This window comes from Eucalyptus grandis, chromosome 1 (assembly GCF_016545825.1).
Source record: "Eucalyptus grandis isolate ANBG69807.140 chromosome 1, ASM1654582v1, whole genome shotgun sequence".
Lineage (NCBI taxonomy): Eukaryota > Viridiplantae > Streptophyta > Magnoliopsida > Myrtales > Myrtaceae > Eucalyptus > Eucalyptus grandis.
The window spans coordinates 43,788,546-43,814,406 of NC_052612.1; the positions used below are offsets into that span (position 1 = coordinate 43,788,546).

The following is a 25,861-nucleotide window of genomic DNA, read 5'->3' on the forward strand; positions in this document are numbered from 1 at the left end:
GAGGTTTCCTTTTCTTAACTAGCATTGATCAGGTGGCTCACATAGTTGTGTCGACCGTCTATTGTTTCGAAAGAAGCAACGAGAATGCTGTAGATGTGATTAAACAAGCTCTGTCCAAAGTTTTGGTTCATTAATATACACTTGTAGGGAGATCAGCTAGAAGCACCGAGGGGAATTTGATTGTCGATTGCCAAAAGAGACCAGGAGTGCTATTTGTGGAGGCTGTGGCCGACTGTGACCTTGACAGTCTTGGCGATATGTCAATTCTTCATCCTGATGTTTTAGGAAAGCTTGTTTACAAAGATCCTACAACACAAAAATATGCCGGAAACTGCCCCCTTCTAACTGCACAGGTGAACAATAGTTTATGCACTTAGCAATTCTTGAAAACACTTCACAATCATTCTTACAATTTGCGAATTCTAATCTAATGTCTAATTTATTAACTTGGAGTAAAAACAGGTAACCAAGTTAAAGAATGGAGGTCTCATTCTGGGGATAGCTCTCAATCATTGTATGTCCGATGGTATCTCGGCGATAAAATTCATCAATTCTTGGTCTGAAATTGCAAGAGGCAAGCCCTTATCGGTGGTCCCTTGTCACGACAGAACTATTCTAAAGCCAAGGATGCCTCATCAAATTTGCGGTCCCTACGATGACTTTGTTCAAATAAGTGATGTATCAAATATGACAGCTCTCTACGAGAAGGAGCAAAACGTGTGCAGATCATTCCACTTTGACTCTGAGAAGCTGGCAACAGTTAAGAAAATGGCAACAGCTTGCGGACAGGTAATGTTGACTTCTAATAATGTCTGGCAATCGACAACGACATATATTAACCACACGAGGATAAATTCGGAATGATTTGCCAAAAAAGTAAACGTTGGTCGGTCCTTCATTACTTATTGTAGGAGCGCTTACCAAGTCACAATTATTTACCCAAGAATTTAAAGTAATCCCACGTGCATCAAAATGACATTCAAAGTTATTTAATATAACTTTCAGACAATGAGTGCATCTAAAAGAAAATGGCGGTGAAAATATGGTCGCAAGAAATTCTAGCGATGAAATAGGGACTTCTCACAATTTATCTTATTTTTTGGTCGCTAGAGTGGTGTTTCCGAAGTCTGATGACATCTAGTCCTCATAAACAACAGGTGAAGCGCAGCATCACCAGCTTCGTAGCACTCACAGCCCTGGTGTGGCGAGCTCGAAGCATGGCCCCCTCAAGATGAAACCGCACCAACAAACAATGCTCACTATTCCGGTTGATTTCAGGTCTAAGCTAAGCCCTCCCATTCCTGATGGTTTCTTTGGAAATGCCGTGGTCTTCCCATGCTGTCTTTGCAACACGGGAGAGCTGTTTGATGAGCCGATCTCTTCCACTGCGGAGAGAATAGCCGAGGCGATCGAGCGGGTGAATGAAGACTATGCGCGGTCAAGGATCGACTATTTGGACAAGTATGGATTTGAAGAGTTCGCCCTGGGCACGCTACTAATAAGTTCTTGGACGAAGCTGGATTATGGCAGCTCAGACTTCGGATGGGGAGCCGAGGCAGTTTGGGACCGGTAGCCTGCCGGCTAAGTCCTGCCTGTTTATGAGGGGATGGAGAAATAAGAAGGACGTCGTGGTGGTGTTGAGTTTGCCATTTTCAGCCATGAACACCTTCCAAGAGTGTCTCCAAGTTTAAGTTGATGCAATTTCAAGAAATCTTCAAGAAAGCTTGTTTATGGTTCCAATATTGCTAGAGCGGTGTGCGAAATTTAGTTTATGAGTTCGCGTGGCAGACTACAAGTGGAATTTCTAAATAAGTTGAATGTGTTCAGCACTCGATAGATATCTTCCTTGTCATCTATAAATCGGTTTTTGTAATTCAGTCTTGGTGCACCTTATTACTTACGCTTATAATTAATTATATTGAATGGGATAATCAATATTAATTTCGACCTCTTGTTTTTACATTTTTGTTATTATCATTTGTTCCCTCTCGTTGTTTAAGATCACTCTTCTTAAAGGTTATTTTATTTGTGGAATGGTTCAATTTCCTTTTCTTTTCCTAAGAAAATCTCATGGAGCCAACAGTATTTTGGGTGTTTTACGATTGGGGCTAGCGTTGGCGTGCACTCTAATAATTAGGCAAGTGCTTTACGGCGTAGGAAAAATTGATGCCTTTCAGGGGTCGATCTATTTTTGTAGATTAAAGGTCATTCAATCGCAGTTTTTGTCCACAAAGTCTCTCTTAGTTATTATAGATTTTGTAAACCAGAAAAGTTCTGGAGAAGCCAAATCTCAATCTTAATTGAGCTGATGTCATTTTGTAATTTATTTTAGTTGATTTTGTTGGCGTCTCTCTCTCTCTCTCTCTCCCCTCCAAAGAACAACGCCACTTGCAAATAATCAATGAGGAAAAGTCTGTCTCAATAGTTATTATAGAGTAAAGAACAACAGAAAAATCAATGTTCTTGAAAGTTCTGGAAGCCAAATCTCAATCTTAATTGAGCTGATGTGATTTGTAGTTTATTTTTAGTTGATTTTGTTGTGCGTCTCCTCCACCCACCGCCGTCCCCCAACAAAAGAACAACGCGGCTTGCAAATAATCAATAATAGGCAATTATGACATGCACTAGTGGTGAAATCTTTACGTAATTGACCTTATAAATCATTAACTTTATATGGTGAAAATAATTATAATCCTGAGTAGATAGCATGAGTGGGTGTCAAAACCAAACATAAATCTATTTTTGTAGATTCAAAGGCCGTTGAATCGCAGTTTTTTTTCCCCACAAAGTCTCCCTTAGTTATTAAAGAGTAAATTAGGAAAGTTCTAAGATAAGCCAAATCTCAATCTTAATCGAGCTGATGATACTTTGTAGTTTAGTTTAGTTGGTTGTGTTGGAGACTCTCTCTCTCTCTTTCCAAAGAATAACGCCACATGCAAATAATCAATGAGCAATTGTAGCATGCACTAGCGGTGAAATTTTTTACATGATTGACCTTATAAATCATTAACTTTAGATGGTGAAAACAATTATAATCCTGAGTAGATAGCATGGGTGGGTGTCAAACCAAACAGAAATCTACTTTGTAGATTCAAAGGCCATTGAATCGCAGTTTTTTTTCCCCACAAAATCTCTCTTAGTTATTATAGAGTAGACTAGAAAAGTTCTGGGAGAAGCCAAATCTCAATCTTAATCGAGCTGATGTCATTTTGCAGTTTAGTTTAGTTGATTTTGTTGGCGACTCTCTCTCTCTCTTCCCAAAGAATAACGCCACTTGCAAATAATCAATGAGCAATTATAGCATGCATTGGTGGTGAAATTTTTTACATGATTGACCTTATAAATCATTAACTTTAGATGGTGAAAATAATTATAATCTTAAGTAGACAGCATGGGTGGCAAAACTAAACAGAAACCCTAACCGATCTGACCTGAAAAATTTTGGGTCTTTTAGTTTGGGTAACAAGAAAACAAATTTTTGTTTGCTAGTTAGATCGGTTTGATTTGAGTTATAAAGAGCTGAGCCGAAACAAGTTTGGTCACTATGTGAGAAAGAGAGAGAGAGAGAGAGAGAGAGAGAGAGAGCAATTATGACACACCATGGTCCCATGCAATGGGCGGCCGAGAGAGAGAGAGCAATTATGACACGCCATGGTCCCATGCAATGGGCGGCCGAAAGTGGTGCTGTGGTGGTGTCAGAGTTTTCGTCAACTGTGGGCGGCCAAGAGAAAGGGAGCTGCGTTGTTGGCGGCGGCAACGACAGCAAGGGTGGCGTGGCAGAGCTCATCGATGAAATCGAGGTGACATGGAGCCGTCTGTGTACATGGGTTTTCAACGCTAGGGATGCATGCTCTATTTTTCTATAAACCAAAGCCAGTAATTTTCCCTTTTTATCACCTAACTGATGTAGATGGACGCTAGGCCTGCGTGCGCTATTTTTCTATAACCCAAAGCCAGTAATTATTTCCCTTTTTATCACCGAACTGATGTAGATTGAGATGGAAGGGTCTGCACTCTACCCAAAATATTCTACGCCTCGAAGATAACGTCATTGGTCGCATCATGAGTGAATTCAACCAATCTTATCTGGTTCTTCATCATTTCTGTAGTTATTGACGACGCTATCATAACCACTCACAATCACGGCCACACCGAAATCTGTCAATCTCGTAGTCAGTTCGTCCATCTTCAACTTATTGGATAAATTCATCACCCCTCAACTACTTGTTTGGTACTCGTTAACGTCATTGAATGTACAATCTATCACAGCGGGGCATGTCACGTATGTACCATCACACGGGAAAGGAAATATGAAAGTGAACCCCACAAAAGAGAGAGAAAAAAAAAAAAAACCATGTTTATACGGTAAATTGAGTTCAAATTGCTTTGTTTCGAAGATAATGCTAGAGGTGCATGACATTATAAGTCCAACCGACATAATTGACAAAACGAAGCTAGGTCAATTTTCACCCAAACAACAAATTATTAATTCTTAGATATGATAAGTATATTGAAAATGCTAAAACTTATAAATATAACGCATATACATTCATTGGTCACAGCTCCTAATAACAAGGCTACATCACAACCCTTAGCATGGTAGTAACCTCCTAGGTGCAATAATGTGCTTCGATTCGAAATTGGCAACCATGTCTATAGCAAAAGATTCAGCAAAAAGTTATCGAATTCTAAGTGCCGCTTTACTGACTAAGCACATGAAAGGGTTGCTATAGCAGGTCGTGAGACAGGTACAATCAGAATAAAAAACATGAGAAATTATAGCTCAAATTGAGGAGCTTCTCAAGACTTAAAAAGGCCGAACAATGATCAATCAAACTGAAAAGACTTGTCACCCAAATTGGTCCTATAGATTTCGAGACGATTGCTTTTGGACTTGGAGGCGAGATCTGAGGTATGTACGAAAAGGGTAGAAACCCAATAATAGAAAGAATGGCCTGATGTGAGGCATGGAACGATGATCGATCGAACTCGAAGAGAAGGGAGTATCAAAGAAGGGGGTGGGCCGAGCCTACCTATTTCTTAAATGGGGTATAGTAGAACCATTAAAGCCTATCTTTTTTAGGCCTTTTATTTTAAAACCCATTAAGACCTTGTTGCGGAAAAACACCAATCGAAGTTACACCAATCTAAGAACAAATAGCAAAGAATGAAAGAAAATTGAGATCACACGAGACGCAAGGTTTACGTAGAAAACCTAAAATGGGAAAAAACCACGGGAAGAGAGAACAATTTCAGATCTTCAACAAAAAAAAAAAGTACAATCTAAAAGCTCTAAAATCACTTGGTAAATCACAAGATCTAAATATCCAATAAGAAGAGAGGAAAAAACAAATTATGAAATGATATAGAGGCTACGACTAGAGATATGTTATTAAACACATTTCTTTTACAGTCTTCCTTAAAAATTCTTAAAATAGATGTGCATAATTGAAAATACTCTTATCTCTTTGTTGATACACTACTCTGTATCTTGAAAGGATTCCATCCATCATAAACAAATTGTCCATTGTAATTTTTTTAATCACACTAGTCTTGCAAGTTCTTCTAGATATGCTTTTTAAGTTTCCAATTCTATAATTTGCATGGTGTTGCGGAAATTGAAAACCTTCCCATGAAAAGATGGTCATTCCCATAAAGGCATATTCTTTCACCACTGATTTAGATGTTAAATATGGCTGATCTTTGAACCTCTTGTGCTGTCTTTTTATGAGTTATTTGTTAGAAAAAAAAAAAAAAAAAATTGCTTTACATTCTGGTTCATGTGTAAGAATGTCTTTCCACTCATCGCTTCAATTGAACTTTTGTGTTCCCACTAAAATGGGTTTCCTTGTGAACTATGAGAATTAACAGAAATTCTTATTATTGGAGCAATTATCTTGTTTTTTGTTCCATTATGTATCTTTCTCCTATGGCAGTCGGCATCTATAAATGTAAGTTGATATGGACTGTGTTTCTATATCAGATTTGGAAAGAGAAACCTTAACCTCCATAACGATGATCATTTTGTCTTCTAATGTGGTGGTGGGCAACTTGTTAAGTGGAGGTTATTAGCAATTAGAACCTAAGTAGTCTTGTTATTTTTTAAAGTACACTGGGTGGTAACTTTGATGCTTCAAAAATAAAAAATAAAAACAGCAGAAAGCTATCTCTGAGAATTTCGCTTTTATACTTTTTTTTTTTTTTTTTTTTGAACGAGCAGACAACGATGCATTAGTAGGAAATGTTTTTACCAAGTACAACACTAGCATCAACGCACAAAAGATCCAAAAGGGCTAAGGGTGGGTAATTAACCCAATTCTCAGTAAGACAACCCAATTGATGTGCTTTCGCTAACCAGTCCGCTACCTTATTCGTCGATCGATTACAATGAGCTATTGTAAGACCTGACATTTTTTCCAGTTTCTGTTTTACCCGGTCCAAAAGTGGTTGTATTTCCCAACTAATAGTCTCTGAAGAGTGGATCCCCTTTACCACTGTGCTGCAGTCAGAGTGTATAATTATTTCTTTTTCAGTTCTATTGAGGGCCAGCTTCAAGGAGATAAAATCTAGAGTTTCAATCAGAGCCATTACCTCCGCTTGCTCGGCCGTTCTAACCTCCACAGATTTAGTAAAACCATCAATAATTCTTCCCAAATCATCCCTGCAAACACAAGCTACAGCTGCTGTGACGGGGGAAAGTCGAGTTTGAGATCCGGTAAAAGAGGCATATTCCTCCCTATTTTGCTCTGAGGTCGATCTCTGTTCTTGGCTAACTTCAGAGTTTTCTTTTATCTTGGTTGTTTTCCCCCTGTCTCCATTGTCAGGCGTGCAAGGCACAGAGGCGATTTCGGTTTCTTCCCACTCTACGGCATCCTCACCTATTTCAAGAATGCTGGACAGAACCAGCGAATATTTGTTCTTTTGTTTGTATTTGGAAGAAACATCTGTCACGCCATCCCTGTTGGGTCGCAACGCAGCTTCGTTTGGAGGGAGATGTCGCTGCAAGTTACCTGAGATTCCACCAGTCTCTTTTCTGTTCAGATCTGGGTTGCTTTGCTGATTTTTCGCTTCTTCTCTTTCTTTCGACTTCAAATCTGGCCTCACCCTTTGCTCTGCATTGTAGCTGCTATATGATTTTAGTTCTGTGTCAGAGTGCACACTTTTTGGGTCTTGCTTTCTAATTGTTGACTGATTATTTCTTCTGGGCAACCCATGGGGTAGAGATAAGGCATATTTATTGTTGTTTTCACCTTGCTTCTTCTTTGTAGTAGCTAGGCCCGTGGGAATTTGAATCTCCTCAGATACCATTTTGTGTGGCCGTTCTATCATCACCCGTTTACCAACATCCGAGTTAGTCATTGTTGGCGATATGGCTGAGGCCTCTGGGTTGTGAGTAGAGCTAGCCAATTGTATGTTTCCATGCAGGTGGAGCTGGTCATCTTCAATTTCCGTCCATGAGACATCAAGTGTTGGGGAGAAGGAGGTATATGAGTTGGGAGACGAGTCTTGAAATTCTTCGCTTGTTGATTTTGGTTCCGAGGTTGATGCTGAAAGATCTTCTTTACTGTACCATGAGACCTCTTGATTTGAGTTTAACTGTGATCTTTCTGTGCAAGTAGGCCCGAAGGATGCATCTATGTTGATTTTGAGAACACCGGGTTTCGGGGGTTGCCATTTGTTGTGTAAGTCGGCTTCTTTCTTCTGGTTTTTCAATTTGGGATTCCAAGTGGCAAAGCTGTCTTGTGAGGTAATGGCTCTAAAAAGAGTGTGATGGAAATTGAGAGGACTTTTCCTAAAAATATGATGATTTTGATCCTTCCATATGCACCAAAGTACATTCGCAAGTAGTTCAAATTCTTGAGATGTTCTAGAGCTTGTGTGTACTTTGTATAACCATTCATCAAAGCGGGTCAAGCCTACTCGATTCACTTCAACTTGCAAGGATGGCTCAGTCCATAGCTGTGTGATCCAAGGGCATAGAAGAAATGTGTGTTCTATCGTCTCCGGTTCCAAACCACATAATGGACATATAGGCGCAGGTACTATTTTTCTTCTATACTATTTTATACTTATATGCAGGGTATTCCATCAGCTTTTATACATCATCTCTCTTTTGTCTTGTGGCTGTAGGCACTACTTGATAGTTTCAGCTGTTACCAAATCTTATTGGCGTTTGGTTTTTCAGAAACTTTGCTCTTATTAATATAGGTGAGTCTGCTTAGTCATCATACTGGTTTTTTTCCCTTTTATTTTTGTAAACTGAAATTATTGCGTGACGAGATTTTTTTTATGCCTTCCTAATGTTGATGACTTACTATAAATTATTGAAATAATAATTTGTAGGCTCTTAAGTGTTATAAATAGAAGGATTGCTAGATATCTTCAGCAGGGGTTCTAATGTCACAAATAGAATAAGGAGATCTACAATGTGGGGAGCATTTTAAAAAGATTCCTGGTCAAGAAAAGGCTGAGTGTTGATATTGTAGCGCCCTTTTTGGTTGTGCTAGTGGGCAAGGGACTAGCTCAATGCATCATCATCTAGCTAGATGTAAGGAATATCCATATGCAGACGTTGGAAAAAGGCAAAAAGGCGTCTCGAGTCAAGTAGTTGGGGTGGTAGTTCATCAGGTCCTTGGAAATTTGATCAAGATTCTAGCAGAAAAGAATTAGTGATTATGTTTATTTTTAGTGAGTTGCCTTTTAAGTTGGTAGAGCATGAGGGATTTCATCGATTTGTGAATAGAATTCAACCAAAATTCTTAATCCCGTCACGCAACACATCGATGCATGATTGTTATGATTTATACATGGAGGAAAGAAGCAAATTGAAGAAATATTTCTCTGAAACATCTCCCAGAGTATGTCTAACAACTGACACATGGACATCTTGTCAAAACTTAAGTTATATGTGTCTAACTACTCATTTTGTTGATGCTGATTGAAAATTGCAGAAGAAGATATTAAATTTTTGTCAGATCTCAAGTCATTCTACTGAGATAATAGGAAAATCAATTAAGAAATGTTTGACTAATTGGGGGATCCATAGTGTTTTTTCTATCACTGTAGATAATGCTAGCTCGAATGACTTGGGAGTTCAATACCTGAAAAAAAAAATACTTAACTCTTGGAACTCTCTGTTATTAAGAGGGAGTTATTCCATGTGAGGTGTTATGCCCATATATTAAGTTTGATTGTTAGAGAGGGTTAAAAGACATAAACGATTCAATTGCTAGAATACATTCAGCCGTACGTTATGTGAGATCTTCCCCTAGCAGGCTAAGAAAGTTCAAGAGTTTTGTTGAGTTAGAGAATATCGAGTTGAAGAGTCTTGTATGTTTGGATGTGGAAACTCGTTGGAACTCAACATATTTGATGTTGGAATCAGCTTTGAAATTTGAACGAGCTTTTAGCAATATGAAACTTCGGAATAGCAAATATGCCCAAGAGCTTTCCAAGGGGAAAGGGTTACCCACTAGTGAGGATTGGAATTATGCACGTCACTTTCTTCCTTTTTAAAGTTGTTCTTTCTTCTTATGTCACTAGCAATAATATGGCGAATGACGTGTACGGGATTTATATAATGATTGAGAGATAATGTGGAGATAATGACCAAACTTGTGAGAAATGGCTCAAAGAATGAAAATGAAATTCCGTAAGAATTTTGGCAATGTAAACAACATAAATCTCCCTTTATTCATTGCTTGCGTACTTGACCCACGACATAAGTGAGACTATGTGAAGTGGATGATTAGTCATGTTTATGAAAGCAATGAGGCAGAAACTTTACAGGAGAAAATGATAACATCTTTGACATTATTGTTTGAGCAATATCGCACGGGTGTATGCCCTCAAAGCAACTTGAGGCTAAAGAGCACAAGGATGGTAAGCATGTCAAGGTCTCTAGTGGTTGGTGCTGATATTATAACTGAAATGTATTTTAGCCAAACTGGACAACAATATTTAGATGAAAAATCATAACTGGACAAGTACTTGGAGGAAGCATGCAAACATTATAACTTTGAATTTGATATCTTGAATTGGTGGAAAGGAAATTCATCGAGATATCCTATACTTTCTACTGTTGCTCGAGATATCTTGGCCGTGCCCATCTCGACTGTAGCATTAGAGGCAGCATTTAGTACGGGAGGTCGTGTGTTCGATGTGTTTCGTAGTTCCTTGACCCCAACCATGGCGGAAGCTCTTATATGTGCTCAAGATTGGTTACGATCTGCGCCACTTTTACATTCAATTGAGGAGAACTTAGAAGACATTGAAATCTTTTAGTCGGGTGAATAAAAATGTTTGTAGAATATTTATACTTTTCTTTATTTTAATGCATATGTCCGTGTTCTCATTTTTGTCATGAATTTATTGTAGAATTGCCAAATACAACCACGGAGTCTAGCTCGATGTTGATTTCTCTCGATGATTGATGTATTAGAGGTTAGTATTTCATAATATGCAACTTGTGTAAGTCCTATTTCTTTTTTTGCACTCCTAACAATATCTTTTGGCAACATCTGAAGTTTTGAGTGATGAACGACTCGCTCGCCTGTTAAGAGTAGGTCTTGATGGACAAAAAATCTTTGAATGATATCTTATAGTTTCTAGGATCAATATAAGCTATTGATACGAGAAATCCTGGACCCATATATGCAAATAGGTTCTTACATCTCTTCCTCTGCATAAATTGTGCATAAAGTAGTTAAGCGATATCAAATTTATTGTTCCTAGAAGTTGCTTGGAATAAATGATTGATTGGGCAGGCATTGTCCTACTAGGAAACCCATCCTATTTGAACTCAGCAAATTACTTATAGAAAAGCTAAAACTAGTGCATGCCCAACACAAAACTCTATCTGCTTTGGGAGTGTTTTTAAATTTGAGATATTAGCTAGAGTTCTCCAGTCCTTTTTTTTTTTTTTAAGGTGGGTAGCATCACCTGCTGCACTAGTGAAGTCTCAGCTTGTGTGTCTTTGAGTATTTGCTGGTGTTATGTCAATGCCTAGGTGTCGCTCATGGTTCACCGTGTTTAAATTGGATGTTCGTGACACCACATTGTCTTTTTGTCTTTCGTTTCTTCTCCATTGAGTTCTTAGGTAATGCATTTCAAGACACAATTTGTTTTGATTTCATTTGTTTTCTTCATCTCTAGCAGAAGGCCCATTCGTGTTGTATTCTTTAGAGTTATTTTTTTCTTCTTTTTGCTTGTATTTACATGACTTAGGTAGGAAATGTTTCTGCCATTGATTGTGCATCATTACTCTTATGTGGAACTTTTCTTGTAGAGGCACCCGGTGTAAGTTTCAGGTTCGATGGGAACTATAGAAAAAGTACTTCTACCGACCTTGACTTTGAGGAACGGCTGAAAGCAGTTAGAAGGTGCGGCCTTGCCATATAACACCTTGCTTCATGACATGCGTCACTATGTGAGACACTATCTGAAGATTGAGGTGTGTCCAAGATGCCGGCTGCATCATTCGGACATTCACTGTCTGCAGCAGTTGAACTGTATAAACATCTAACTTTTAAGTCATTTTTGTCACTTGGACTTGCTAGAGAAGCGCCGTTCAGAAGTCCAAAACAGGCATATTATTCTATGTGGTCACAATCTCTAGTTCACATGTTGTGACATATTGATAGAGCTCTCCATAATGGTTGAATTGGACACTTATCTTTCAATTGATAATTCTCTCAAGGGAAACATTTTCTCCGTTCCTTCTCAATTCATCACCTTTATGTGTGAATTCTGTAGTAGACTTTGATAACGAGTATCAGCATATGACAATCTACCTTATGGACTCTCGTCATATTCAAAATTCTCCACAAGACAGTGCTTCACTGTTCTGTGCTACAGATTGAATAAAGGCACGACATTTAAGTTGACAGGGTATTATAACGTGATCAAGCACGTCAAGCTGAAAAATTACTTTACAAAGACGCAGAAAAACTATAAATAAATTAAAAAAAAATGACTAAGCGCAACTCATATTGGGGGTAATTATTAAATAATTACATTTTAAATGGAACAAATAGAAAAAAGAAAATCCAATTTATTGGTGTAGAACCCATTTTAAAAATAATTACATTTTAAATGGAACAAATAGAAAAAAGGGAGGTGAAAAAAAAAAGAGAGTGAAAACACATAAACCCGACCCGACCCGAATTTCTGATGTGAGTCTAATGTGTTTCGGGTCGGGTCGGGTTGGGTCACAGTATGCGACCCTTATGTTTCGGGTTGGGTCGGGTAACATCAAAACCCAACCCGACCCGACCCGACCCGACCCAACCCATTTACATCCCTACTTGTGCACCCTCACTACTTCATGTTGTAAATGGACTCCTCAACCACAACTTCATCGAGGCTCACCCATCACCGCCCAAACCTCCGAGCTGCGCCACAACCTCAACAAACGATGCCAAGAATCGATGAATGATATGGTCCAGGCAAGGAACGAGATGGTTCAGATCTATGAAAGGAGTCTTGTTCAGTCAAGATCGCTTGGTTTCATCGAATTAGAAAGCCATGAAGCACATCTAGCAATCAATGAATACCCAGGTTGGACAGAAAACCAAGAACAAGCCTCTCACAGACATTTCATCGAACTCCTAAGGGTACAACAACCAGAAAGCACTCAGGCGCTCAAATTCATGCCACAACCAACCATAACCAGAAAACAACACTAGGAATACACAGAGAAAGGAATGAGCAGGCTCGGAACGCACGAAATGGGGCCGGCGAGCCCCATTCCATCGATTCGACAAAACAGGGGAAAACGAGCTTGGGCGTATCCTGGGAAAGGAAAGTTGCCGGACACGATTGCTAGGTAGATCGGAACAAAATTGGCTCTAGAAACCGCCTCGAGGGACTTGGCTGGTGAAGGAGGCAACACCAACCGTAATTTGAACTCGCCGAGAATGGATCCAACTGAACCTCTAGTTGTTGGTCGGGTTTTTCAATGAATCGGCTTCATTAATGGTGGATTTTGAGGTGGCTTTGATGAATTTCCCAGATAAGAAGCCAGAGAGAAATTCCCTGCTATGCTCCCTTTTCCCCATTCATCCCCTTTCCGTCGATTGTTCAGCAAGAAATTGATTTTATTGTTGGACAAAGTCGTTTTGGGTCATGCAGGCGAGTGAAACTTGTTAAATGAAATCATTTTGAGCTTTTTATGCTAAGTCAAACCACCGGCGAGCCATACCAGTAGAAAAAATATCAAAATATTGCCATACCAAATTTCCAGCGTTCAAGATCAGAATTGATTCTTAAATGATCGTTTTATTTTTATTTTTGTAAAGTGACACTTAAGTGATTTGAAAAAAAAAATTGACACCAAAAATGTCGTACACAACTTTTGACACTTTTAATGTACTTTTCTCCCCTCCCACTCCTTGCAATGACTACCGTTGAGACTCCAATGAGCCCTAACCGGCCCTTGAGGCCTTGATGCTATCAAGGTTGAGGCAAGCATCCAGATTTGGAGGTGCAACCCATTAGCTAGAGTCTCAATCCCTCCGCTCCAAGTCTAGAGGAAGTGGGATCCGGATCCGTCGTCCTCAGCGGGCAAGTGGTCACCATTGCCCATTGGTGTGGTTATATTTAAAATAAGTTAGACAAGTGACATGATCTCGTATTAGTGACAGGCGATGTATACATAAATGGAGGCAAACATATTGCTTAATAAATCAATCTTCCATAAAAAGATAAAATTTATAAAACATTCTTAGTGTCTCTACCATTTTCCTTAATTTAAGCTATCTGACATGTACATGTACTTCTCTTTTGTCTCAATTAAGTTATCATCCAATTGTTCTTTGATGAATCCACGCATGAAAACCATATAATTTGTGTTTTTTATTTTATGCAGCTACCTTTACGGTTCTGCAATTGGCATGGATGCAAAGGGCACGCCCTCACATCCCCACTTGCCATTGGACGGTTGGATGTGCATCCTGTATTAGTCTATCACCCCATAAATAAGTCTTATAATATAGAAATTATTATGAGTTGGGGATATGTAATAAATTGAATCTGAATTGTAGAAAATGTTTGGGTCATATGTAAGTCACACCTAGATCTTATCAAATTCGACAGTTGAATAGCATTAACATCTTTACAGAGACCCAGCAAATGACATAATACATAAAGATCAGGATACTTTTCTCAAACATGTATGCACATGTCCAAAGCTGCAGTAGTAACTTTATTCGTTAATTTCCAAACCTTCCACTTCAAGATCCATAAAACAATATTTATCATTTAGCAATTGGTTTTTTTTTCTCCTCACAGCAAAAGATGACAAAATGAATGAAGACTGATTCATTGAGAAAATACTAAAACGCATATTGTCCGGGGTGTTAATAAATCATGGAAGTTAAGAAGCTCATGAAAAAGTGGAGCCGATTGACAAGAGATGGTGTACCAAAAAATTCAATATCTAGGGAGGAAAATCCAAGAGTATACAGAAGAAAAAGAACAAAAAAGAAGAAGACAAGTTCATGCTATGCCAAAGTCTTCCAAGTTTTCCTTTGAATGTACTTTCACAATCACGTTGGAGAACCACTTTAAACACAATCGACACTAGGGTTTCAAATTCCCAAAGGAGCAGAGCAAATCCGTATGCAGAACGGAGCCATTCAACTTCAAGAATTGAGAATCACAACTATTAAATGTACAAGGAGAAGGAATTGACGCGAGAAACCTGGATTCAATGTGAGACAAGCACGAGAGAAGCAATGGAGAGAGAGGTGAGCACGAACAGAGGCAATCGAACAAAGGCAACACAACCAAAGGCAACTCGACCGGAGAGAGGCAACTGGACAAAGGATTCAACTTCGAGAAGTAAGAATCAAAACTAGAAAATGTACAACAAGAAGGAATCAAAGCGAGAAACCTGAATTCAAGGCGAGAGTAGAACGAGAGAAGTAACGCAGAGAGAGGGGAGCATGAGCAGAGGCAATCGGACAGAGGCAACACGACTGGAGAGAGTTGACTGGACAAAGGTGAAGGTGAGCTGAGAAGAGACAAGAGGCAACCTTTGGGCTTAAGAGTGAAAAGAGACGAGAGGCAATTTTAGGGTTTTCTCTAAAAAAAAGAAGCCATTTCTTGTTTTTGTTCCTAGGAATAAGAATTAGGATTAGGTTTTTTTTTTTTTTTTTTCTTGCTCCTGCTCTAAATCTATTCCAATCTATTCCCCAGCCACTTTTCTATTCTAGAAAATAAATAAAATTAACTAATGTTACCAAATAGATTTCTATTATTTTTCTATTCTGGAGAATAAAAAACAGAAAAATAGAAAAATAGAAATATTAACAGAAAATCAGTCCATTAGGAAAATGATTTGAGTAATTTCTCATTGACCGAAATTTGTGTAATTTTATATTAAATTCTCAATTTCTCCTTAATCTAAATCAGTTGTTTTATTTGACAATCAATATATTGGGCACTTTGGAATGGCTTTAGAAGATCATGGGTTACATTGAAAATTTTCTAAAATTAGGAGGCAATTTGTAATGATATGAAAATCTAGGGGATATATTGTAATTCTCCCGCATTTGCTGGAAATTTTTTTCCTAGGCACCACCTAGTCACGTAAGAGAACATGACTAAAGTTTCTAACGAGAATTTGGCTAGAGTCCACGCAAGAGAGAACATTAGAACTAATTTCAAAATGCCATGTTAATATTGAGATAGATATAAGGGGCAAATTGCCACAATTGCCAGAACACAGGGGCCACAAATATCCCGAGGAATTCTAGTATCGCTTTTAGAATAGACTTGATCCCACCAAATTCCGGCCCATGCCAAAAGAAGCAGACATACTACTAATGGAGGTGAGAACTCAAATCCTTATTGAATCCTATCCAACAATGGAGATTTCTCTCTACCACCTGGGTAGTGTTCTTCCACCTTCAGGGTAGGTTTTACTTTAGCCCCAATGGCAAACCCTAATCCATCCACCACTAACCCTTTCCTTCACCTCCGATTTAGATTTCAATGTCAGAGAAAAACCCTAAAACCCATCATCTCTCCTTCCTTCCCATCATGATGGCCACCTTCCTTTCGAGTGGAATGTCACCCTCCCCTTCGTCTGCGAGAGAAACCCTAACACCCATCATCTCCCCTCCCTTCTCATTGTGATGGTCAACCTCATACGAGCGACAATCCCATTCGAGAAACCCAGAATCACCATCCCTCTGGCGCAGTTCATCTCTCTTCACCCCACCACTGACTAAGAGCTCCCTTCATCCATATTAGACTTGTTTCCCATATCATCTGGTCCCAAAATACTTAGGCCAGCTTGTGCGAAGGTAAATCATATTCAAAAGGGCGCAGCTTGCATTTTCCTGTTTGTCCTTATTTCCTGGAGAACAATAGATGGCAGATCAGTACGAGGAAGAAAGGAGGTTGGTGGCCCTCTGCAAGAGTTTGGGTAAGCTATGATCCAAAGAAGATGTGGTTAATGTTACGGGAGACATTTCTGAAGAGAATCTGATAGAATGTTGAAAAACTTTGTCCGAGAAGCTTTTCTCTAAGCCGAACGTGAACTTTACAGCTTTTGTAAACACTATGAAAAGAGCTTGGAGGACTGAGAATTTTACTTGTGCATTGATAGAGCCTGGCTATGTCTCCTTTTCTTTCTAGTCGGAAGCTGAAACAGAGAGTTTTAGATTCTGGGCCATGGTCATTTTCTAGTAATGTATTAGTTTTACAGCAATGTGACCTTGACACCCCTGAGATTTGCTATGAATTTAATCACTGTGCATTTTGGGTGCAATTCTTTGGCCTTCCCTTTGGGAGAGTTACGAATGGAGTTGTCCGGGATATTACATCAAAGCTTGGAGAAGTAATAGATGTGAAATTAGAAGCAAAAGGGAATAGTAATTACAAGATTGGCAAGGCAAAAGTAAAGCTAAATCTGGAAAATCATCTCAAGACTGGAGTTATTGTAAATTTGGACAGCAAGAGGCTATGGATAGATTTCAAATACGAGAGGCTTCCGCACTATTGTTATTCTTGCGGTAAAGTTGGGCATTATGCCACATTTTGTAAAGAAATACCTTATGAGAATTCAAGGATTGCAGGGGACTTACCAAGAAGATTTGGGCATTGGTTAAGAGCAGAAGCACGGGAACTAAGTCGATACGGGAAAATTTTCTATGGAAAACAAGATATCCTGCAAGAAGAAGATGAGAGTGTGCCCGAGTCCCCTTTCTCTTCAATTCCTGAAAAAGAGAAATAGTTGCAAGATCAAAAGATGAAACAAATATTATTTATTGGTGGGCAAAACAATACAGAAAACCCAACTCAAAAGGAGTACAGCCATCCTCCTCCTTCTCTATCACTAGTACTTATGGAAGAGAAAGGCCCGCAGAAGAGAGGAAGTTGCTGCTTAGATGAGGAATCTACTATGGTGCTCTACGAGGAACAATTAAAGGAAGCGGAAGCGAAAATGCAAGAGAACTTAGCACAAATCCAAAGGTATCAAGGTCTCATCCTCCAAAAAAGAAAAAAAGATTATGCTCTTATGGTGCTCAAACATCAAAGGCACCAACCTTAGAAAATACACAGCTGGTAGAGACCCCCATTCAAGTGGTAGAGAAGTCAAATCAGTGGGCTTTGGTGGCTAGCTCTAATAAGCCACTAGGTTATCCATGAAGATTTTAAGCTAGAATTGTTAGGAGTTGGGCACACCCTTGACAATTCAAGCTTTGAGAGTCTTAGTGACTCTGGAAAGGCCCAGTATTATCTTCATTATGGAAATGAAAAATCAAGAGCAAAAGGTGCTATGTTTAAGGAGGAGGCTGAATTTCAGAATAGCTTCTTAGTGAATCCATAAGGAATTGCAGGGGGTTTAGCCATCTTCTGGGATGATCAGGTTCTATTATCTATTGACTCTTTCTCGGATAATGTTATTAATGCTCAATGTCAAATTAAAGAAACCAAACAAGGAATGCACATTACATTTCTACATGCTCCAAATGAATTTCAGGAGAGTAATGTTATGGCAGGCTATCCACAGAGAAAGTCTACATTATCACCTACCCCGGTTGTGCTTAGGAGATTTTAATGAAATTTTATATCACTTGGAAAAGGTAGGTAAAAAAAGAGTAGAAAATTATCAGCTCACAGCTTTTAGAGACTTTCTGCACCATTGTTCCTTAATGGATTTGGAGTGTAAAGGATGTGCTTTTAGCTGGACAAATAGCACAAAAGGAGATCATTTGGTCAAAAAGCACCTTGATAGAGCTCTATGTAATTCAGAATGGAGAATTGCATATCCCACTGCTGAATGTACAGCATTACCAACTATAGGATATGATCACAACCCTATTATATTATCACTAAATCCACAGAAGAAACAGAGGGTGAAGAGATTTAAATATGAAGCTTTCTAGTCAGAGGATGAGGAATGTGCATAGCTAGTCAAGGAAACTTGGGCTGAATCCAACTCTCAATGACTAAACGTGATGGAGAAACTGCACGTTGTGGCACATAAGCTGTTGAAGTGGAGCAAAAACAAATTTTCTATTGCTAAGTTGAGGATTGAATGGCTGAAAAATGAACTACAAGGTGCGATGAATAGCACGGGAGTCTCTCAAGAGAGTGAGGCAGCAAAGAAAATAACCAAAGAAATAGAACAATTGTGGTGACAAGAGGAGATGTATTAGGGAATGCGGTCCAGAATTAGCTAGTTAAAATGGGGGGATAGAAAAAAAAAATTTTTCCATGCCATAGCTATTTAGAGAAGAACCAGAAATAGAATATCTTTGCTAAAGAATGCAGAAGATGTTTGGGTTAAAGAGGACCATCCTTTGAAGGAGATGACGGAGAAATACTTCAAAAAGTTCTATGAGTAAGTGGGGCCTCGCGATATGCAGCCCATTCTACAACATATTCCAACCTCGGTGGATGAAACCATGAACCAACAGTTGGTAGGATCGGTCACTTTGGAGGAGATAACTATTGCTATGCAAAAATTAGGAGCTACTGAAGCTCTAGGACCAGATGGGCTTCACGGACTTTTCTACAGAAATCATTGGCCGGATATATGTCAATATATTTTTCAGGGAAATACATAATTTTTTCACTACTAGATACCTAAACCCTAATATGAACATAACACAAATAACCCTTATTCCAAAAATCCCAAACCTAGAAAAGCTTGAACAATTTCGCCCGATCAACTTGTGCAACTTTATCTATAAAATCATTTCTAAAGTAATGACCAACAGACTCAAACATTTGCTACCAAATCTCATTGTTGAAGAACAAAGTGCTTTTGTGGGGGGAATGCAAATACAAGATAACATCTTGATAGTGTAAGAAGCTCTTCACAGATTGCGAACTTGCGATAGGAAAAGGAAGTTCCAAGCTGTTCTAAAGCTAGATATGCATAAGGCGTATGATCAAATTGAATGAGATTTCCTTAATTAAGATGGGATTTTGTGATCAGTGGGTACAATGGGTGATGTAGTGTGTTTCAATGGTGTCATTCAGCATCAATTTTAATGGGGAACTTCTGCCTTTCTTCAAGCTAACACATGGGATTCGTCAAGGTGATCCATTATCCCCCTATCTTTTTATTATAGTGGCTAATGTTCTATCTAACTTGATGAAACAAGCAGTATCTGATGGCACACTTTGAGGAATTAAGATGAATAGCAGCTGCCCTACTCTATCACATTTGCTATTTGCGGATGATTCCATTTTCTTTCTTAATTGAACAATATTGGAATGTCAAAATCTGGCGGCCATCCTTCACCAATATTGTTTTGCATCAGGTCAAGCCATTACTCAACAAATTAGGAATATATTGCAAATGTTGTCCAATTAACTTGAGGAGGAACATGGCTTCAGAATTAAGAGTTCCAGAAATTGAGAACTGAGAAATACTTAGGGATTCCTTCAGATTGGGGGACTTCAAAGAAAGATATGTTCACTTGGATTCTTGCCAGAGTCAACATGAAGTTGGAAAGTTGAAAGGAGAACTTGTTATCAAAAGTGGAGAAGGGAATATCGATAAAATCAGTGGTACAAGTCATTCCTCAATATGCCATGTCCATCTTTAAAATCCCTATTTCAATCTGTAAAGCTATTGAGATGAAAGTTGCTAATTTCTGGTGGCGAAATAGTAATAAAACTGCTGAGGTTCATTGGAAAAAATGGGAAAATCTGAAACTCGGGAAGGATGAGGGGGGCCTTGGCTTCAAAGATTTAATTGCCTTTAATAAAGCTATGCTAGGGAAACAAGCTTGGCATATTTCACAGCATCCTCAGTCTCTTTTAAGCCAAGTAATGAAGGGTCTGTATTATCCACAGTATGAGTTTTGGAAAGCTGGAAAAGGGTCCCGACCCTTCGTGGGGGTGGCAAAGTATTCTAATGGGAGGAGACTCTATATCTCCGCATATTATGTACTCAGTTGGGAATGGAAAGGAAATTTCGATTATGGAGGATAAATGGTTGAAGAGCGGACCTATTGGTGGCCCAGCAACAAAATGTGAGCCAGTTCAAGTGGCTGATTTAATTGAGCAAGGGACTGGAAAATGGAATGTATTAATGATAAAATCGATGTTTGATGATCAAAGAGTGAAGGAAATACTTGCAACCCCTATTGGACTGCCTACTGCAGAAGATAAGTTGGTCTAGACGAAGAACAAATTAGGGTCACATACAGAAAAAAGCAGTTATTTCACCACTAGAGAAAGTTCAACCAGCACACATACAACAACAGCAACTTCATCTCATCAAACAAATCCAAATCTCTGGAAATACATATGGCATTCTGGAACTCTCCTCAAAGTTAAACTATTTCTATATAATGCATGTCAAAATGCTTTACCCACAATGAACAACTTGTACAGGAAAAAAATGGTACCTGACCCGTTATGCCCTATATGCAAACAGGAAGCCAAAACCATCGAGCACACTCTATTGCTTTGCTCTTGGATAGCTCAGATATGGAGAGCATCTCCCTTGAAAATCAAAATTTCTAGAGTTGGATTAACTCGGCTTGATGAGTGGCTGCATAAAGTAAAAGCAAACCCAAGAAGCGCCATCAATTTCGACCAAACCGTTGCTACCCTTTGGAGCATCTGGAAGGACTGGAATCAGTTTATTTTCGGCCACCGTCCCTTGCACCCGCAACAAGCACTATTCAAGGTTGCCACTTTGCACAAAAGCTTCACTACATGGAACCGAAAACCAAAAGGAGAGAAGAACAGAGCAACCCAATCTCACCGATGGCAACCCCTGACTCTAGATTTGCTAAAAATCAACATTGACACTTCCTTTGCCATCAACGATGAAGCTGAATCAGATTCTGAGGAGAGCAAAGGAGCGGACAAAAACAAGGGAGCTGTCGCCTGCATCTGCCGAGACTTCAAGGGTCGACTTGTCAATGGCTTCACCAAACTGGTCATGGCTTCCTCGACGGAACAAGCGGAAGCCCTTGCCCTTCTCGAAATCCTAGAGTTCTTCTCCAACCGAACTACTCTCACTTTGGAAGTACAGTCTGACTGCCTCCAGCTCGTGCAAGGGATTAGGTCTTCGATGACATCAGTTGCGAATTGTAGAACATTATGGATCGGACCAAGACAAAATGAAGGAGTTTTTGGGCCTTTCTCTGGCCCATTGTAGCAAGGATTCTAATAGATCAACTGATTGACTTCCCAAAGCATGTAGATCAGTGTGGCTTCCATCTAATTGGTTAGCTAACCCCCCGCCTGCTCTATTTGACTTATTATGTGCCAATGCTCTTGATGTATTTCCTCCAAACTTGGTTAAGTAATCAATAGTAATCGTATTTTCATTCAAAAAAAAAGGGAAAATCCAAAATGGAAGGTGTTCAATCAAAACATGTAGTTTGAATTCTTGATCTCTCTAAACATCTTTGTCAACTCGAAAATTCAAGAATTTGAATTGATGTCCTTTCATTGATTCCTCCCAAATTGCATTAATTTATCCTAAGGATTTCACTTTAATTGGAATTTGGTTATTTGCCACGTGCAATGTTCCCCTACTTAGGGTCCGATTTTTTATTTATTTTTTTGGTTGCGCATGATCTTGAATCCTGGACAAGGGCCTTTCACTCGAAGGCCCGATCTAAGCCCGCCCAGCTTGCATAGTTATTATATTGTTTCTCTTGATGGGCTGGACTGGGCCATAATGTTGGCCCAATCAGAAGGCTCTGTCTAGCTTTTACCCGCTCATCATGTTTCTTCCTGTATAATCGAGTCCTCGACAAGTCCAAGCATAGCTCACCTCACATATCGAGCCTAATTAAGATTAGCATATTCCAATTGAAGCTAATTTGCTCTAAAAAGAGAAAACATTTGCACTATCAAAAATATAACAAAAAAATTATCGATCAATCATACACTAGAAATCACTGATTCATATAACATCAAATTCAGGAGGATCACGAACGTGCCGAAAACCTTAGGATGCGATAACCACACGCTATGTACTCCGGCAAACCAATTTCATAAATATGTCGGCGGCACGATTGAATCAAATGTGGAAGGAAAAAATTATCGATCAATCATACACTAGAAATCGCTGATTCATATAACATCAAATTCAGAGGATCACGAACGTGCCAAAAACCTTAAGATGTGATAACCATACGCTATGTACTCCAGCAAACCAGTTTCATAAATATGTCAGTGGCATGATTGAATCAAATGTGGAAGGAAAGAAGAAAATGAGATAAAAGAATTGGAGATGATGTGTTATGGATCAGCTAGTTTAGTATTTGGGAAGAGAGCACTCCTTGGGCAGGTTGTTTTGGAACCTTGCATTGACCTGGCAATACTCATATATCATGTGATGTCTCCTGACCCATTTGAACCACCTCCTCGTTGTTCCACCAGTTTGTGGGGCTCTCCGCCCTGCAAAACCTCGTTGTTCCACCAGTTTGTGGGGGTTCTCCGCCCTGCAAAACCTCGGATTGCCCTTCTAGACGCAGGCGCCGATCTTGTAGTCCCCGAACGAGGTCACGAAGGGCCCTTTGACCAATCGACCATGTCACGCTTACCTCGTGTCCCCCAGATGTCGCCATCCCCTAGGGTGGCTTTGACACCCATCTGTTTTCACCTAGGGAACGCCCACCCACTTGTCCGCGTGGTTTCGGTACGTCTAAGTCGGGATCGAATCCATAAAGAAACTGCAAAGAGGTTTCCATCCATTCTTTCGTGGTTGTCGAACTAGTCAGCAAATAGATTGGTTTGGAGAATGTACAGCTGCCCGGACACGTCGCTGAGGAACTTGAAATCTATCTCGTCCCTTTCAGCTAATCGGACGTCCACTGACCTTTGATCCCAATTCAAATCAACCATAGAGGCACAGGCCAATGTAAGGTATTTTATCTTTATCCTTATCTATATTATTTGTCGAACATAAAGATTACTTTAAATATACTATCTTTTGTTTTTTGTTTAAATTTGAATTCAAATGGGGTTTGTACAGGATTCTTCATCAATAAGCAGGTGTTTTGCGACACCCATTGAGGGCCGCCCCACCTTCTCAACATTTATATTATTGGTTGCTAACAAAACTGCATTTATTATTTTAATGTGCCAATACCCGTACAACCCAACTTCCCAAGGATGCTGAGGTCTGCATGAGACCGAAACGGAGCAATTTAAGGACCTACTCAATTCTGAACTCAACATATATACATCTTAAGCAAATAATCAATAACCTGCCCATAGCAATTTAAGGCTAGTAAACAATGTATTAATCAATCATAATATTGAGCTAAACTATAAATCTTACAATTAAGGTTCATCCATTCCCCTGTTTTAAAGTCTAAACTAAAGTTGAGATTCAATGACATCAAAATCATGTTAAGATTCAACCATTTCATTTTATTCTGAACACGCCAGCTTTATATCTAGTATTTCAAGAACAGATTTAATATCACAACCTCTATGTCTATTATACTAATTTAGACATTCAAACTAGTTTTTTCTTGAGAAAACATATGAGAATAACCCCACTACTTATATGTAAACGTATTGAGGATCAATCTTAAGTAAAATCAAGAAAACTCAATCACAATTTGTCCAATTTCAAATCTGGAGAATCTGGACACCAGCTATATCTCATGAAAAACCACTTAAAACACCCTGAAATTAATTAGACTTCCCTCCAAACTTCATCCACACATAGCATCCACTCTCTAGGAATCAAAGATATGATGGACTAATATATTTTCATACATGGCTCTTGGTCGGCCAATTTCTAGGAATCAAATAAACCATATAAAATTGTTATATATTATTTAATTTATAGATACACTTTTATTTCTTCGGCATTTACATAATTTATGTGAATATGAGGTACTTTCCAAAAGTTCACTAAACATTATATCTACATGGTGCAACCCGAAAAATAAGCCTTCTTATGCCAAATCGCAACAGATATATTCCTTTTATCAGAATTGAATAACATCTTGAATGGACATTGACATATCACTAGGTGTCAAAATATTAGGATATTATAGTTCCAGCCAGCAAACTTGTTAGTGAGTTGGCCTCACTATTACATAAGCAAATCACCAACCAAGTAATCTATCATCTCTTCTAGGGATCATAAATCCTATAATAGTACATCAAACATATTATAGAATTAGTCCCACTGATATAACCAAGCAGTCGAACATAAAAGATTCTAGAGCTGACCCTCATAGATTCAAGATGTGGTTCCTTCCACGTAGCACTTTACCCTCGCAAGGTTCAAAAAGTGGCTCCCCTGAGGTAACACTTTGTTATACATGGCACTTAGTTTTACAGGTGAGCTACAAAGACTGAAAGCTTGAGTTCACCTGGACTAGGCTAGCCTGAATTTTCGAGCTCAAATAGGTCAGTGCCGTGATTTCAAGGACCATTTTAGGCTTTAACATCTCTGGCCTGGATTGGCCCGAACAATTACTTTAAATTAAAATTTAAAATATATATTAAATAAAAATATAAAAAGAAATAGTAGAAAGTACATTATTTGTACTTAAAGCACTTCAACAAAGTCAATATATAAAACAAAGTAATTTTTTAGGCCCAAAATAATAACCAATCTTTTTAAAGGAAAATCAAGCTAGGCCTAAACCGGCTTAGAGCCAAAAAAGCATTGAAGCTAGCCCTCTTGATCCGTGCTTACTCCTACTTAGTTCATACTTGCTATTCCATTTCACACATGATGAATGCATATTAACACATGAGATCCAATTTACATGAAGAATATGATATACAATTTACAAATACTTAAGACATTAAAATCCATAAACTCGATCAATCAACATTTCTATCTAATTCAAGAAACAGAAACTGAATGCTGCACTAGCCTCTTTAGCAGTGGATCAATGCATTGATTAGTCATGAGCCACATGTAAATTCAGAGCGTCCCATGGGTCCACCAATTATAAAAACTATTCCCGACTAAGCTTATATGTAGGTGGCGTCCAAAACCTCATGATTGTGAACGACTTATCTTTAAACTAAAATTGGGGACATAAGTATGAATTATGAAATACTACTTAATAGCTATTAGAATAGCGTGGCGGCTGGACATATGGATAGTGTATATATTGATTACTCATTTGACAGAATGGTGAGTCTTTTGTCTCTATGGACTTGTTAATCCTCACATAATTGACGATGTATAAATAGACTAAACAAGTCCATCACTGGTTAATGAAGTCAATAGGATATGATGGAGGAAAACCACTTTGTTTAATTGACGGAACAAGTCCCATCATTATATGGAACCTTTAAAAGTGTTTCCTATTAGACAGTGTTATGTTATTTATTGATATAGACTCGTCACAGTTGGAAAATTCATCCCTGAGGATTTTATGTACTT

The 25,861-nt window shown here is 38.8% G+C and overlaps 1 protein-coding gene across 1 annotated transcript; it reads left to right on the top strand.

The window, feature by feature from the left end:
* Positions 1-217: 217 nt before the first annotated feature.
* LOC120290912 (omega-hydroxypalmitate O-feruloyl transferase-like) lies at positions 218-1,947 on the top strand. Its single transcript, XM_039307757.1, has 3 exons — positions 218-353; positions 463-789; positions 1,158-1,947. Exons 1-3 carry the CDS (start codon positions 258-260, stop codon positions 1,233-1,235), a joined length of 501 nt encoding a protein of 166 aa, XP_039163691.1. The 5' UTR covers positions 218-257; the 3' UTR covers positions 1,236-1,947.
* Positions 1,948-25,861: the final 23,914 nt, after the last annotated feature.